The following is a 12,764-nucleotide window of genomic DNA, read 5'->3' on the forward strand; positions in this document are numbered from 1 at the left end:
ACCAAAAAAAAAATCTTATTTCCCTTTTCTAAGGATACAAAGATTCTTTGTTTGGTATTTCCGTGAGCTCATGGTAAGGTTTGTTTCTTTTTCTCCAGTTACTAGAATAGATTTCATCATTCATTTATCTAAAAGTCAGTGAACAATAACATATAACACATGTTAATCTAATATATAATATACAATAATAACATATGGGACAATTATGATAATATTTCAAAGGGCATGTGTACTCAGCTATATTCTTTTAAAAGTCTTTTTGGCAGGAAGGTGATCGAGGTGATGATCAAGGTAACTGTAATTGCAGGTTTTTCCCTCTTGAAATAGGTCAGTGTATATACCCAGGGAAATACCCAGTCAAGAGGATGTTTCTTAACAGGCTGGTAACCCACTCTTTTCTAGTGTTGAGGCTCACTCAGTATTTATTTTCCACTAGTAATCAAGTACTATAATTTTAAAAAGTTTCTTTGATGCTTTTGTTTTTACAACACTATTTTCCTATATATATATATATATACATATATATATATATCACCCCATGCCACCAACTCTTCCCTTATAACAACAATAACAAAAAACCCCAACTAAGTTGTTTCCATGTTTGTATTTTTTTGTTCTTGTGGATGGAATTCTCCTCATTCTGTTAATTAAAACTTATAAGCTTCACGTCTTCATATGTTCATATGTCTTCTTGCATTTCTCTGAATTCCTCATATTCTTATAATTTCTTATGGTAAATGAATGAATTTTTAAAAAGGATTTTTTTAAGCCATTACTATTCACCAAACATTATGCTAAGCCCTAGGGATACAAATACAAAAGTGAGACAGTCCCTGGCCTCAAGGCTTTCATTCCAGTGGTGACAATACTAGTGATGAGCTGGGAAGGGTATTTTAGTTTAGAAAGTCATAGGGATGGTGAGTGGAGCCACTCGGGAGTTGATTGAGACTTTCTCTCCAAAGGCAGTGGCAATATTGATTTTATAATGATTTATAGAAGAAAATGTGGAGAGTGGTGGGCAGTTGGGGGTTGGGGAGGAAGAGTGGTATATGAATGTCTTCTGTCTTTGCATAACAAAGAGCAAGATGGCCAGGGTAAAATGTGAAACATGGATGGGGCTTGGCTAGACATAGCACACTGTGATGTAATAGTATTCAGTTACACCCATATATCACTGTTGGTTTAGCCATTCACCAATCAATGGGGATTCACTGTGTCTCCAGCTCTTTTTTCTTTTTTTGTTACTGCAGAAAGTTCTAGCACTTAATTAAAAATTTAATGCCTCTGAGTGTAAACATGGAAAGCCTCCTTATACTTGACCTTTCCTGACCTGGCAGGCTAAAGAAACATTTTCCAAGTTCTCATGGATCTGTTGCTGAAAAGCACTTTGACCTTAGCCAAGTCAATTAACCCAACTGAGCCTCAGTTTCTTCATCTGTTCAGATGATTCTTCTGCCTTCAGAGGATTGTTCTGAGAATAAGATGAAATGAAGACCTAGATTTGTTTTGAACAGTTAAAAGTATGACATATTGAATGTTGTACCTAGCACTAAGCCAGGGTCTATACAAGTCAACAAAGAATTTACAATCTAATAGGAAGAACAGGATGACGCATGAAGCAATGCCAATGTATGTTAGAAAGCAATTTTTTGAGAAAGTTCAAAATATTTTAAAAGCATTATACAATTAAGTCTCCTGCAGGCCCTGAAAAGAAAGGAGAAGTATATATTATAACACCGTTATCTCCACTTTTGAGGGAGAGAGACAGAGGTGGAAGGCAATGTACTAGAGTGGAAAAAGCATTGATTCTGAGAATCAAGAGACTTGCATTGAAGCCATATGGGTGACCTTTGACAAATAACTGGTCCACAGCCTCCTCTTCTGTAGAATAAAAGAAGGCTCCCTGCCAACTTTAAGATTCTGTGACTTCGGGTTAAAAAGAGTTTAGGTGACTTGTCCAAGATCACACAGCAGATGTGTTCATCAGGGAGGTCCCACTGAGGTAGGATCGTTTGGTTTGTCTGAGTGTCTGAATTTTTTAGCCTATCTGGAATGTTGGCCTCAGTGGGGAATGAGTTGGCTTAGCTCAGGAGAAGCCCCTCAAGATTGTACTACACTAATACATCTTGAGGTCTCACCAAACTGCTTTCCCTCTGGGGGAGAGAAGTTTGGTTTTCTTTCTTTTATCTTGTGTGCTTCCCCCCCGCCCCCCACTATTATTTGTGAGTGGGATGGTGAAGCCCTCTCGTGGAATCTGGATCTCGGCCTTTCTGTGAGTTGAGTGGAATGAATGGGGGTGGGGACCTTTTGGCACAGCCCAGGGCTTTTGATTGACAGCTAGGCCTGAGTTTCGAGTTACTAAAAATCACCTGAACTTTGTCCTCGCCAAATAAGGGGAAAAGTGTCTTTAAGAGTTTGGCATTGGCTAAATTGTACCTGGGGTAGTAGATTTCCGCAAAACTGTGAGCCTCGACTCCATCAATGAGAGTAAAAGACCAGTGTTGGTGGGGCTGGTGCCTGTTTGCGTTAGAGTACAAGGCTGGGTTTTGCCCTCTGGGCCCCGCCTCTCCCTACCAGATCCTCTTCAGAGACCGCCCTTTCCCACGGGATTGTAATAAAGTTTTTCTGTTCCTAAATTTGAGAGACCTCTGACTTTTTTTTAATTAATTGCTGCCGGGTGGTCTTACCCCACACATTTGTTTTCCTTTTTTAATTATTGGGGGGAATTTGGAGGGTCAAATTCCTATAAGCACAAGTACAAGCATGAGGAGCCTGAAGGATTTTGTACCATGAGTGTCTGATGTGAGTATAAACTCTGGACTCATCCAACCATGAGATGTCTGGATTCCCTTCCCCCTCCCAAAAGTGTTAACTTGATTATGAGAATGTCTAAGAATATTGTGAATTAGTCCTATGCTGTGATAGACCTGATTTAATTTGCCAAGATGGGCTGCAGATATTTAATTGGGTTGAAGAGCATAGGAACTTCATCAAGGGATTTCCCTGATCAGCTTACTGAGCTTATAGCTTTCATCCTGGACTTTTGATTGCATCTCCCTAAAGACATAGGCATGCCCACTGGCAACTTGGTGAGAAGACTAAAATTATATGAGTGAGTTTTATGTGCCCCAGATCATTTGGTTGACTCAGACTCAAGAAGATGAACACTTGTGGAAGGAGCCAGCCCTTTGTGTTGGCCTATAAAAGGGAGCTGAGAGACCACTTTCGGCCTTTTTAATTTTTTTTTGACCCCTTTTACTTCTGCCTTTTTAACAGAGAGCTCCTCAGAGTGAAGGTGAAGTAGGGGTGCCCCTAGCCCAAGAGCTTTTAATGATTTTCATACAACAGAGGCCTACTTGTGCTGCATGCCCTCAGGGCTTGAGTAAGGTTCCTAAATAAAGTCACTGAGAAACCACTGTTTCCTAGTCCAAGGAGGGGATGGGGTAGAGAATTTCCTAGGCCACGTTTTCCTGGAATGTGGTCTTCGAAGTCAAAGAAGGGAAATTTCCTTGTGGGAACTCCAAGTTTGTGGATTTGGCCTTCTATTGAAAGACAAAAAGTTTCTTGGGCAGTATACCTATCAGAGAAGAAGATGTGGCCCTGGTACTAGCAGGAGAAGCAACCAGGGACTAAAGCCAGTGGAGGATCACAGAACTTGGATTTTGCTACCTAGTCTTACAATGAGTTATATGGCTGATATCTGATGAAATGGGGAGGGGGGGGCAGGGAGAAGAAGAGTTAACACGTCAGCCCCAAATATGCTCCTCTTCCAGGGGAGTCCATGACCTGAGAGGGTCAATTTGGGTTTAATGAGGGACTCATCAGAATGTTGGTGTGTTGCTTACCTAGAAAACCAAATATAGATCTCCTCCAAACTACAGTCTGGGGGGTGGGGAGGAGTTCTAAATTCATCCTAGAGGAAAAAGGGATTTGCCTGACGGTCCAGGAATGTCTCCAATGGCAACCTCAAATTCAGTTTCCTTTAGAGGGGAGTCCAAATCCTGGGGAGGTCCTGAGTTTAGAGGATTTTAGAACATTACTTAGTAGAAGGTAGGAATCATGAGATAGGAAGAAGAATTGTGCTGCATGTTTATGAGTAATTCTAGGCTGTTATATTTTTTTATTTGTTTATAGGCCTTTGCACATTATTTCATAGGGTAAAAGTTGCTTTGCACCCAATATTTGCATTGCTACCTTGAATGCTTGTTGGAAGATGAAGACACTATTACCTATGTTTGTGCAGGTGTATAAACAACATATGTTCTGAGGTTTTCCCAGAGTAAACTCTTGGGGGAGGGGGCATAATGATCCTTGGAGGGTAAGATATGAAAGCTCCCAATATTGGACACAGTCCATGTGAATCCAGAGTTCAGTCAATGAACCCACAGGTTACAAATAAATAGTAGAATAGAATCTTTCTAGAATAAAGCCTGTATTGTGTAACTTCAGCCTAGAATAATATCTACATTATTGCTGATATTATTAAGAAATAAATCTCCCATTAATTCCTATGGAAAAATCTCCATTTCTTTTTGGGAAAGTTTTTTTTTCCCTTTAGTGTAAATGTGGATTTTTCCTTCTGTTTTTAAAGTATGTGTAAAATACTAAAAAATATATTTTGAAATACATGCTTTATTATAGGATACTGTTTCTGGTTAGTTTTTCAAAAGTCAGACAAAAGCAACCCTGGGCCTCCACATATTGTTTTTTTCTAACCTTCAAGGTATCACTACTAATAGTCATGCTTTTATTGTTTTTAATTTATACTTTTATTGTTTTATTAATTTTATTTATACTTTTATTATTTTTAATCATGGCCTTAATTAAGATAGGACAATCCAAAGACCCTTAACATTAACTAGTCATGTTATAAGCCAATTATTCCATTCATCAAATTCCTATATTCTTTGTATACCTAATATTTTCAAAGCACTCTGGGGACAGAGAATTCTCAAGACATGGTCCCCGCTCTCATAGACTTTATATTCTAGTAGGCGGAAACGACACACGAACATAAATAATTATAACAGAAAATAAAATGTGAACAGGAAACAAGAGAGGTACTAAGTACTAAGGAAGTTCCAAGAGAAGGATTACTTCAGTAATCCCTGACCCTGCATATTGAAAGGATAGTAGAAAATTAAGACATTTATTTGTACAGAAAGTCTTTAACTTGAAATATCCTCAAGGCAAAAGATCTCGTCTCATTGAAATTTTATCTCTTCCCTGGTGACTAACACAGTTCTGTGCACACTTTTGGGATTCAGTAAATGTTTATTGAACTAAATTGAATGAATGACTTTACTCTGTGGGTTTCATCAGAGCCTTTATGGATGTTGTCAGGGTAGGGTTAATTCTTGGGCCATCTTTGAGTCTAGGTGAGAAATCTAGTTCTGAGTTCATAAAACTAAGATTTGTTGTTAAAGCATGAAAGTTTTTTGTTTTGTTTTAACTTGTTTCAAGTGCTGTGGTTGCAAATCCGTGCTCTTGGTAACTGAATTTGCAGGAATTGTAGTTCAGCCTTCTGAATGATGATCAGCCTCAAATTTGTTTTACTGAATCAGGAAAGAGGATAATTTTTGGCACAAGTAAGTCTGAGGAGTAGAAGAAGTTACACCATTAACGTTATTAGTGGCAACTCCTCATTCGAGTGTCACTTTTATAAAATTTGAAGCAAGAATAGCTGGTAGTGGCAATATTGCAGAATTCTAAAACTTGAGAATGCCTCATGGTTCACTCAGTCCAAGTCCATCATTTTACAGACGAAGAAAGTGAGGCACTTGCTTATGATTATCCAGTCAGAGCTGGAAGTGGCCTTGGACATCATCTTTTATGGCTGGGGTATAGTGGAAACAGGGCAGTTAGGTGGTACAGCAGATAGGGTGCTAGGCCTGGAGTCAGGAGTACTTATCTTTGCTACTTCAAATCCAGCCTCAGACACTTACTAGCTGTGTGACCAGTCACCCAAACCTGTTTGCCTTGGTTCCTCATCTGTAAAATGAGCTGGAAGAGGAAATGACAAACCGCTCTGGTATCTTTGCCAAGAAAAACACAAATGGGTTCACAAAGAGTTGGATATGACTGAAGAATAACTGAGCTATGACAATAGTGGGAAAAGGGCCTGATTTTTATTCAAGGGCTCTGGGTTCAAATTTCTGCAGTCTTCTCTCCTGCCCCTCTCTATCCTCCTGGGAGGGAGCTGCATCTGGAAAGGAGCAGTCCTAATGTGATACTCATGCCCCATATTTCCTCAGGGATATCCCATGATCTCTGTCCCATCCTTGGGGAAGAGCCTCCCTTCTTCTGTCTTGTTTTTTTTTAATTTCCCTGTCAATAAAGCACTTTACAATCCCTGGAAGAAAAACAAAAACAAAACTGAGGCAAACAGAGGTTAAGTGGTTTCCCCAACTTCCCAGCTCTAAAGCCAATGAATCTTCTCAATTTACAGATGAAGAAAGTGGAGCCTAAATATAGAGATGAAGTCACTTGGCCAAAATCACAGTTACCAACAGGTGTGACCTACACTCAAATTCAAGTCTTCTGAACCCCAGTCTGGTGTTCCTTTGACTCTTTGACTCTCCTGTAGCTTCACAGTTAATAAGAGGCAGAACCACTAACCACCACTCATGGATGCAAAACCAGTTCTCTCCCCATTATGTCAGACAGTTTTACATGTCCTTGAACCAGAGCTGTGAAGAAGAAAACTTAAGATGGGTCAGAAAAATGTGATCTTGGGAAGACATTCCCAAATGACCAATATGATTGTATTTTGGGCTACAAAATATAGCAAGTTAAAAGTCTCCTGCATACTTTTTAAAAAATATATTCTGAAGATGCTCATTCTTATTTCTAAGAGTGGATAAAACTTAAGGGGATTTCTGTAGATAAAAATCTTACGTTAATTCTAATACATACACTGATAGACCTGTTCAAGGAGGTGTTCAGTCATTTTTCAGTGGCGTCCAACTCTTTGTGACCTCATTTGGGGTTTTCTTGGCAAAGATACTGGAAATCAGGAAGACTCACCTTCCTGAGTTCAAATCCAGCCTCAGACACTTCCTAACTCTGTGACCTCGGACAAGTCACTTCACCCTGTTTGCCTTAGTTTCCTAATTTGTAAAAAGAGCTGGAGAAAATGAGCTTAGCGAGGGCTCAGGGCTGTGAGCCCTGTGAGGAGGAAATAGCAAACCACTCCAAAATCTTTGCTGAGAAAACTCCAAATGAGGTCATGAACAGTCTGACATGATGGAACAAAAGCAAAGCTGTCAAACACACCCTTTTGGAGAGAGCTCCTTCTTCAGTTCATTTTACAGATGGGGAAACTGAGGCAAACAGGGTAAAGGCAAGTGACAAATTACCCGATATCTTCTAAATATGTGACATCTTCTAAAATGGTGGTCCTAGAGAGAGGATCCTATGTAGCATGGTATTGTACTGGGTCAGAGACCTGGATTTTCCCTTCAGCTCTATTACCAACTAGACCTCGGATGACCTACTTCTTGTCTCTAGGCCTCAGTTTCTCCAGAAGTAAAAGAAAGAAATTGAACTAGAAAATCTCTAAGGTTGCAGCCAACACTAACATTTTATGATTCAGTGATTTGTTCTGTCTCCACCATAGCTCCCCAGGTCATGTAGAAGGACAAGTCCAGAAGGAAAGTTAGGGCAGACTTCCTCTTTTTCTGGGAAGAAAAAAGAAAAAAAAAACATATCAAGCCTCATTCTCCATGGAATTCCTCCCTCTATTAACCTCCTCATGGTATGGAGGTTCTATTACTCTGAGAAGGTTCTGTTGGCAGAATGTAAGTCTTAGCAGGAAAGCCTTAGAATATAGGCCCAGTGACAGGCAGTATCTCTGTTTTCTAAAGACCCACCTATGGAAGCTCAGAAACGCTCATCACCAGCTTCATAGGATCATAGATTGAGAGCCAAAAGAGACCTTCGAGGCCATCTGGTTCAACCCCTTCACTTTACAGATGAGGAAACAGGCCTGGGAAGAAGAAACAATGGAACCAAAGTCACACAGGGAACAAGAGACAAAAAGCAGGCTCTGGAGTGCTGAAATTTGTGGCTCCCAAAGACTATCTAGTCATGTTTAAAAGAATTGTGCCCTTGGAGAGAGAATGGTATAAGATCGTAGAGCTACAGAGAGAAAAGATCCATCTAGCTCAACTCGTTTATTGAAAACGTAAGGAAATTGAGGCCCAGATTACATAAGTAGTAAATGTCTAAGGTGAGACTCAAGCTGAGATCCTTGGACAGACCCAGGATGAAATCAGATCCTCGGAGGGTTGAAGTGAGCCTCATCAGGCATTTTCTTGTTCACATGTGACCAGGAGCTCTTTTCTTGAAGAGTTCACCAGCTGTGGTTTTACATAATTGAGTTTGGTGCTGAGGTTCCCCCTCAACTTTGTCAAGAAACCAAAAGAGATTTCTACAAATCCATTTGTAATTGCACAAATCCTGCTCCTGGGTGGGAGATATTCTTATCCCAGGTAATTTCATGCTTCAATGACCAAGGGAACATGCTGCTCAACCACTGTGCTCCCAGCCCTGAGCCCTCTGTAAAAGGGTATGTTTGACGACTTTGCTTTTGTTCTGTCCTGTTGGACTCTTCATGACCTCATTTGGGGTTTTCTTGGCAAAGATTTTGGAGTGGCTTGCCATTTCCTTCTCCAGGTCATTTTACAGATGAGGAAACTGAGGCAAACAAGGTGAAGTGACTTGCCCAGGGTCACACAGCTAGTAAATGTCTGAGACTAGATTTGAACTCAGAAAGATGAGTCTCCCTGATTCCAGGCTCAGTGCTCGATCCTTTCCACCACCTTAGCTGCCCATTTTGTCTTTGTAGTTAACTTATATTTGTAGCCCTGTGATCATTGCCTTACACACTAAATGCAATACCAAGCTGAATAAATTGTTGCTGGTTTTTGTTTTTTAAAACAGGCGCTTAAATCTGCTCATTTGGAAAGCATTTTCTCCAGAGGAAAGAGAAAAGTAAGTTGTAATATCATCTAATCACTTCCTAAGGCTATAATCAAAAGGCATTCTGTGGCATTAGAACTGGCCTTTAGCTTTGCTTATTCAGCCAGCAATAAAGGATGGAATTTAACCCTGAATTTGTGTGTGCATTAAGAATCCACTCAGTTCTGAGTTGATTGTTAATTATTAGACGCTGAATTCTGCTTTCTTTAGAAGGGTATGTACATTCAGGTTTAAGGAACTACTTTGGGCAAAGGGGATGTAAGCAACTACAAATCCTCAGTCTAACCCGATGTAAGACATAGGTGTTCTACCTCCTGGGTCTTCTGATACAGAGAAGAACAAAATTGATAAAGGAAGTTCTCTCCCCATCCTCCTCCAGCCTTCTTTACTTCACCTCCTTAACAAAAGAAAGTAGATTTTTCAGGTAGCATTTTACTTCTTTATTCTGATACAGAGCATTGGGAAGATTGAGAAGATTAAAATGGCAGTATCGATATGGCTCTGTATCAGTCAGGCGTCATAAAGTCAGTTTACATTTGGGATAAGAATTTTCTGGAATATAGATTTTAATATATCCCTCTGCTCCCCATAACTGTACTTGAATTTCCACAGTGTTGCTTGGGTTAACTCAAAATATGAAAAGCTTGTTTTACATCTCACTGTAGAGATAATAACATCCCCATCCCTCTCTCCATCCTCCTCTTTCTCCCTCTGACCTCCTCTTTTTTTTCTCTCCTCTCTCCCCCTTTTCCTCATGATTCTTCCTTCTCCCTGCCCCTTATTTCTTCTACAATGCCTGTACACACATAACACACCCTAACTTCTGACTTTCTGAAATGATTTAAAAAAAACTAGAGAGAAAGAGTGAGAGGTGGCAGGGAGAGAGAGGAGGAAGAGAGAGAAAGAGGGAGAGAGAGACAGAGAGAGACAGAGAGACAGAGAGAGGCAGAGACAGACACAGAGACAGAAGGAGAGAGAGAGAGAGAGAGAGAGAGAGAGAGAGAGAGAGAGAGAGAGAGAGAGAGAGAGAGAGAGATTACACAAAGAGAAGCTGGAAATTGGGAGGGAAGGGGGAATAGTTCTCTCACCATTAGACACACTAGCTAGACAAGCAGTCCCATAAACAAACAGTTTCCTCTTGGAAAGTTTAGTTTCTGTTCTTCGCGGGCCCTAACATGGAAATACAAAGAACAGATGGAACACATGGGTTGCCAGAGGAAAGAGTCTGACTGCTTGTAATAAATCAGAAAAGAGCCTGTGTCTTTTTTTGAAATGCAGCTTCTGAATTTCTCCCCTTGTCACCCCAGGGGCTTGAGAGTGTGAAAGTTCCCAGAGCCCCTTGCTCTCTACTTTTTAATTTTGTGCCTCCAGAGAAGGGCATGGGCTGAACATGTGTTCTAGCTTTGTTGAGGAGGACAAATGGTTTATCAACATTCCTTCTATAGAGTCCTGGGTAGATAAATGTCAATCGACATGTGATTATAACTGTGCTAGCATATGTTAAGTACTTCGGTAGAGATTTTTTTATGGGGAAGCTTACTAAGATGCATCCAATTAATCATTTATTAAAGGCCTATGTTGCTAGACAGTGGATCATCTTTGTGTGTTTTTTACATTATTTTTTTCCACTTAGGCTTAAAATACAGGAGCCAGTTCAATACTTGGAAAATAAAGAGGCGATACAAGAGGCCTTACAAGAGGCAAACTGGCCCATTTCTTTGGAAGATGTGTTATTATTGGAAAATGAGATCCAGGCTGGGAATACCTACATCCAGCAGACTAAGGAAATTCAGGAAGCGACCAAGAAGGAAAGCTGTCGAGGGGACCAGTTATCTGAGGTGATGGAGTCAAAACTTTCCTTTACAATCCTCCTCCTTCCACGCCTTCAGAGGCATTTCCCCTTGTTTGTATGACAGCATGAGATGTGGTCTCTTTGCTTTAACAAAAATGAGGCTAGGTCTGCTCTGGGAAAGAGATGCCTGAATCCCTACACCTGCAACACAAAGAAGGTAAAATTGCAGCATTGACATTCTTTAATGAGGAAAAAATTAGTCAAAACATATTTGCTAATTCAATTCCCAAGTATATTTACATCATCATAACTTTTGTTTTTTATAATATCGCTTGGTTTTCTCAAAGGTTCATAATCTTCACTCTTCTGGGGTTGGGTTGCCTTTTCTTAGAGCCTTGATTCAGGGGTGCGGTTGGACAGTTATGGCTGCTCTTCCCAGGCACATCGAAGCTCTTCATTACTAGCAGAGTTTTCATCTGCTCCTTCTGTGTAGACAGTCAGAGCCGCCTCTCCCTAACCTTGACTTCGGAGGATGATCTCTTTTGCAGTATCTTTGGGATTTTTTCAAGCCCCTCAAAACCTTTTGGTTTCCCAGAAATCCCTCTTCTGACTTCCTCAAAGAGGTACATACCACAGTAGGTAAGGCATTTGTTTTTTTAGGTGTCACAGTGATTTAACGATAGAAATTTTAAAAGTATATTGGAATTTCAACATTAAACGTCTTTAAAACGTCCTTCCCTTTGTCTACAAGAAAAATCTCCCCCTGCTGTATTCTTCTTACACTGCAGAGCTGATTTACAAATAGTAACCAGTCACATTTATGGAGAATTTTAAGACTTGCAAACATGGTTTTTCATTTTACCCAAACAAGCCTAAAAGGTAACTGCTTTTATCCCCATTTTACAGATAATGACACTAAGTTGATGAATTGTTAAATGTCTTGCCCAGCATCATATAACTACTATCTGAGACAGGATTTGAACTCTAACTTTCTGACTCTATGTCCCGCACTTAATTCTCTTCACCTTCACCTTAGTTTTGCCCCAGATGCTGAATCTGAGACTCAATTCATCTAAGTCTCTTCCAGACTGAACTTCAGCAGGTCATTCCTGATTAATTCTGCCTGAAGTGGTCTTGGGAACAGATCTTTACAATATCCTACAGAATTCTAAATTATTTTCAAAGGCTTACCTTAATGATGCATTAGGAAAAAGTAAAGATTAAAATTAAAAATTCTAATTAAAAATTATCATTGTTAACCTTCTCCAGAGTTAGCTGCTTCATTTGCTGTTCATGGGTTACTACTTTTAGTTGTGAGCTATTGTGTGGGGACGGGCAAGGGAGTGTGCTATGTGTGTGTGTGTGTGTGTGTGTGTGGTTGTGGACTCTGAATGTTATGTCTTAACATTTTGTCTTCAAGGCAGAATGGAGGGAATTTCTCCCAGATCGGCTTCTACATCTAGTTAATATTCAGATGAAATGACTTTGCCAAAGAAGTGCTTAACATTTTCTTTCAAAATATCTTCTGAATTGGTTTCATAGGAGGGGATTTCAGAACCTGCAAACATTTGTTGTGTGAAAGTATTGTTTGTGTGTGTGTGTGTGTGTGTGTGTGTGTGTGTGTGTGTCGGGGGGGGGGTGTGTCGGGTAGGGGAGGAAGAGAGTAGAATCATTCTCCTGTGGGTGAGAAAAAGAGATAGTGTAAAATCCACACAGACAATTGGGCAATTGCCCAGAAGCTATAGAGAGACCACAGAGACAGAGAACTACTTTGAGGTGAGAGCAGCAGCTGCACGCAAACCCAGATAAGAAACATGATGCCTTCATGTGCAGCTGTCCATGGACATTCTATTTTACTGTCTTGTAGCATACCAGGAATCTGGTAACGGTGACTTTTATGAGTTGTTAATGAAGTATTCCACTCAGCAAAATTTCTCTATTATTTTTCTTTTTTCTTTCAGTAAGCCTTTAAAAAAATTCCTATGTGGGA

General features: G+C 40.1%; 1 protein-coding gene across 1 annotated transcript in view; it reads left to right on the top strand.

The window, feature by feature from the left end:
- VWA3B (von Willebrand factor A domain containing 3B) overlaps window positions 1–12,764 on the top strand; it is a 223,177-nt gene that overhangs the window by 165,329 nt on the left and 45,084 nt on the right. The window contains exons 21-22 of the mRNA XM_036744160.1: window positions 8,944–8,994; window positions 10,616–10,820. Coding sequence (XP_036600055.1) covers window positions 8,944–8,994; window positions 10,616–10,820 — 256 coding nt within the window. The remainder of the gene's footprint in view (window positions 1–8,943; window positions 8,995–10,615; window positions 10,821–12,764) is intronic.

Source organism: Trichosurus vulpecula, chromosome 2 (genome assembly GCF_011100635.1).
Source record: "Trichosurus vulpecula isolate mTriVul1 chromosome 2, mTriVul1.pri, whole genome shotgun sequence".
Classification (NCBI taxonomy): domain Eukaryota; kingdom Metazoa; phylum Chordata; class Mammalia; order Diprotodontia; family Phalangeridae; genus Trichosurus; species Trichosurus vulpecula.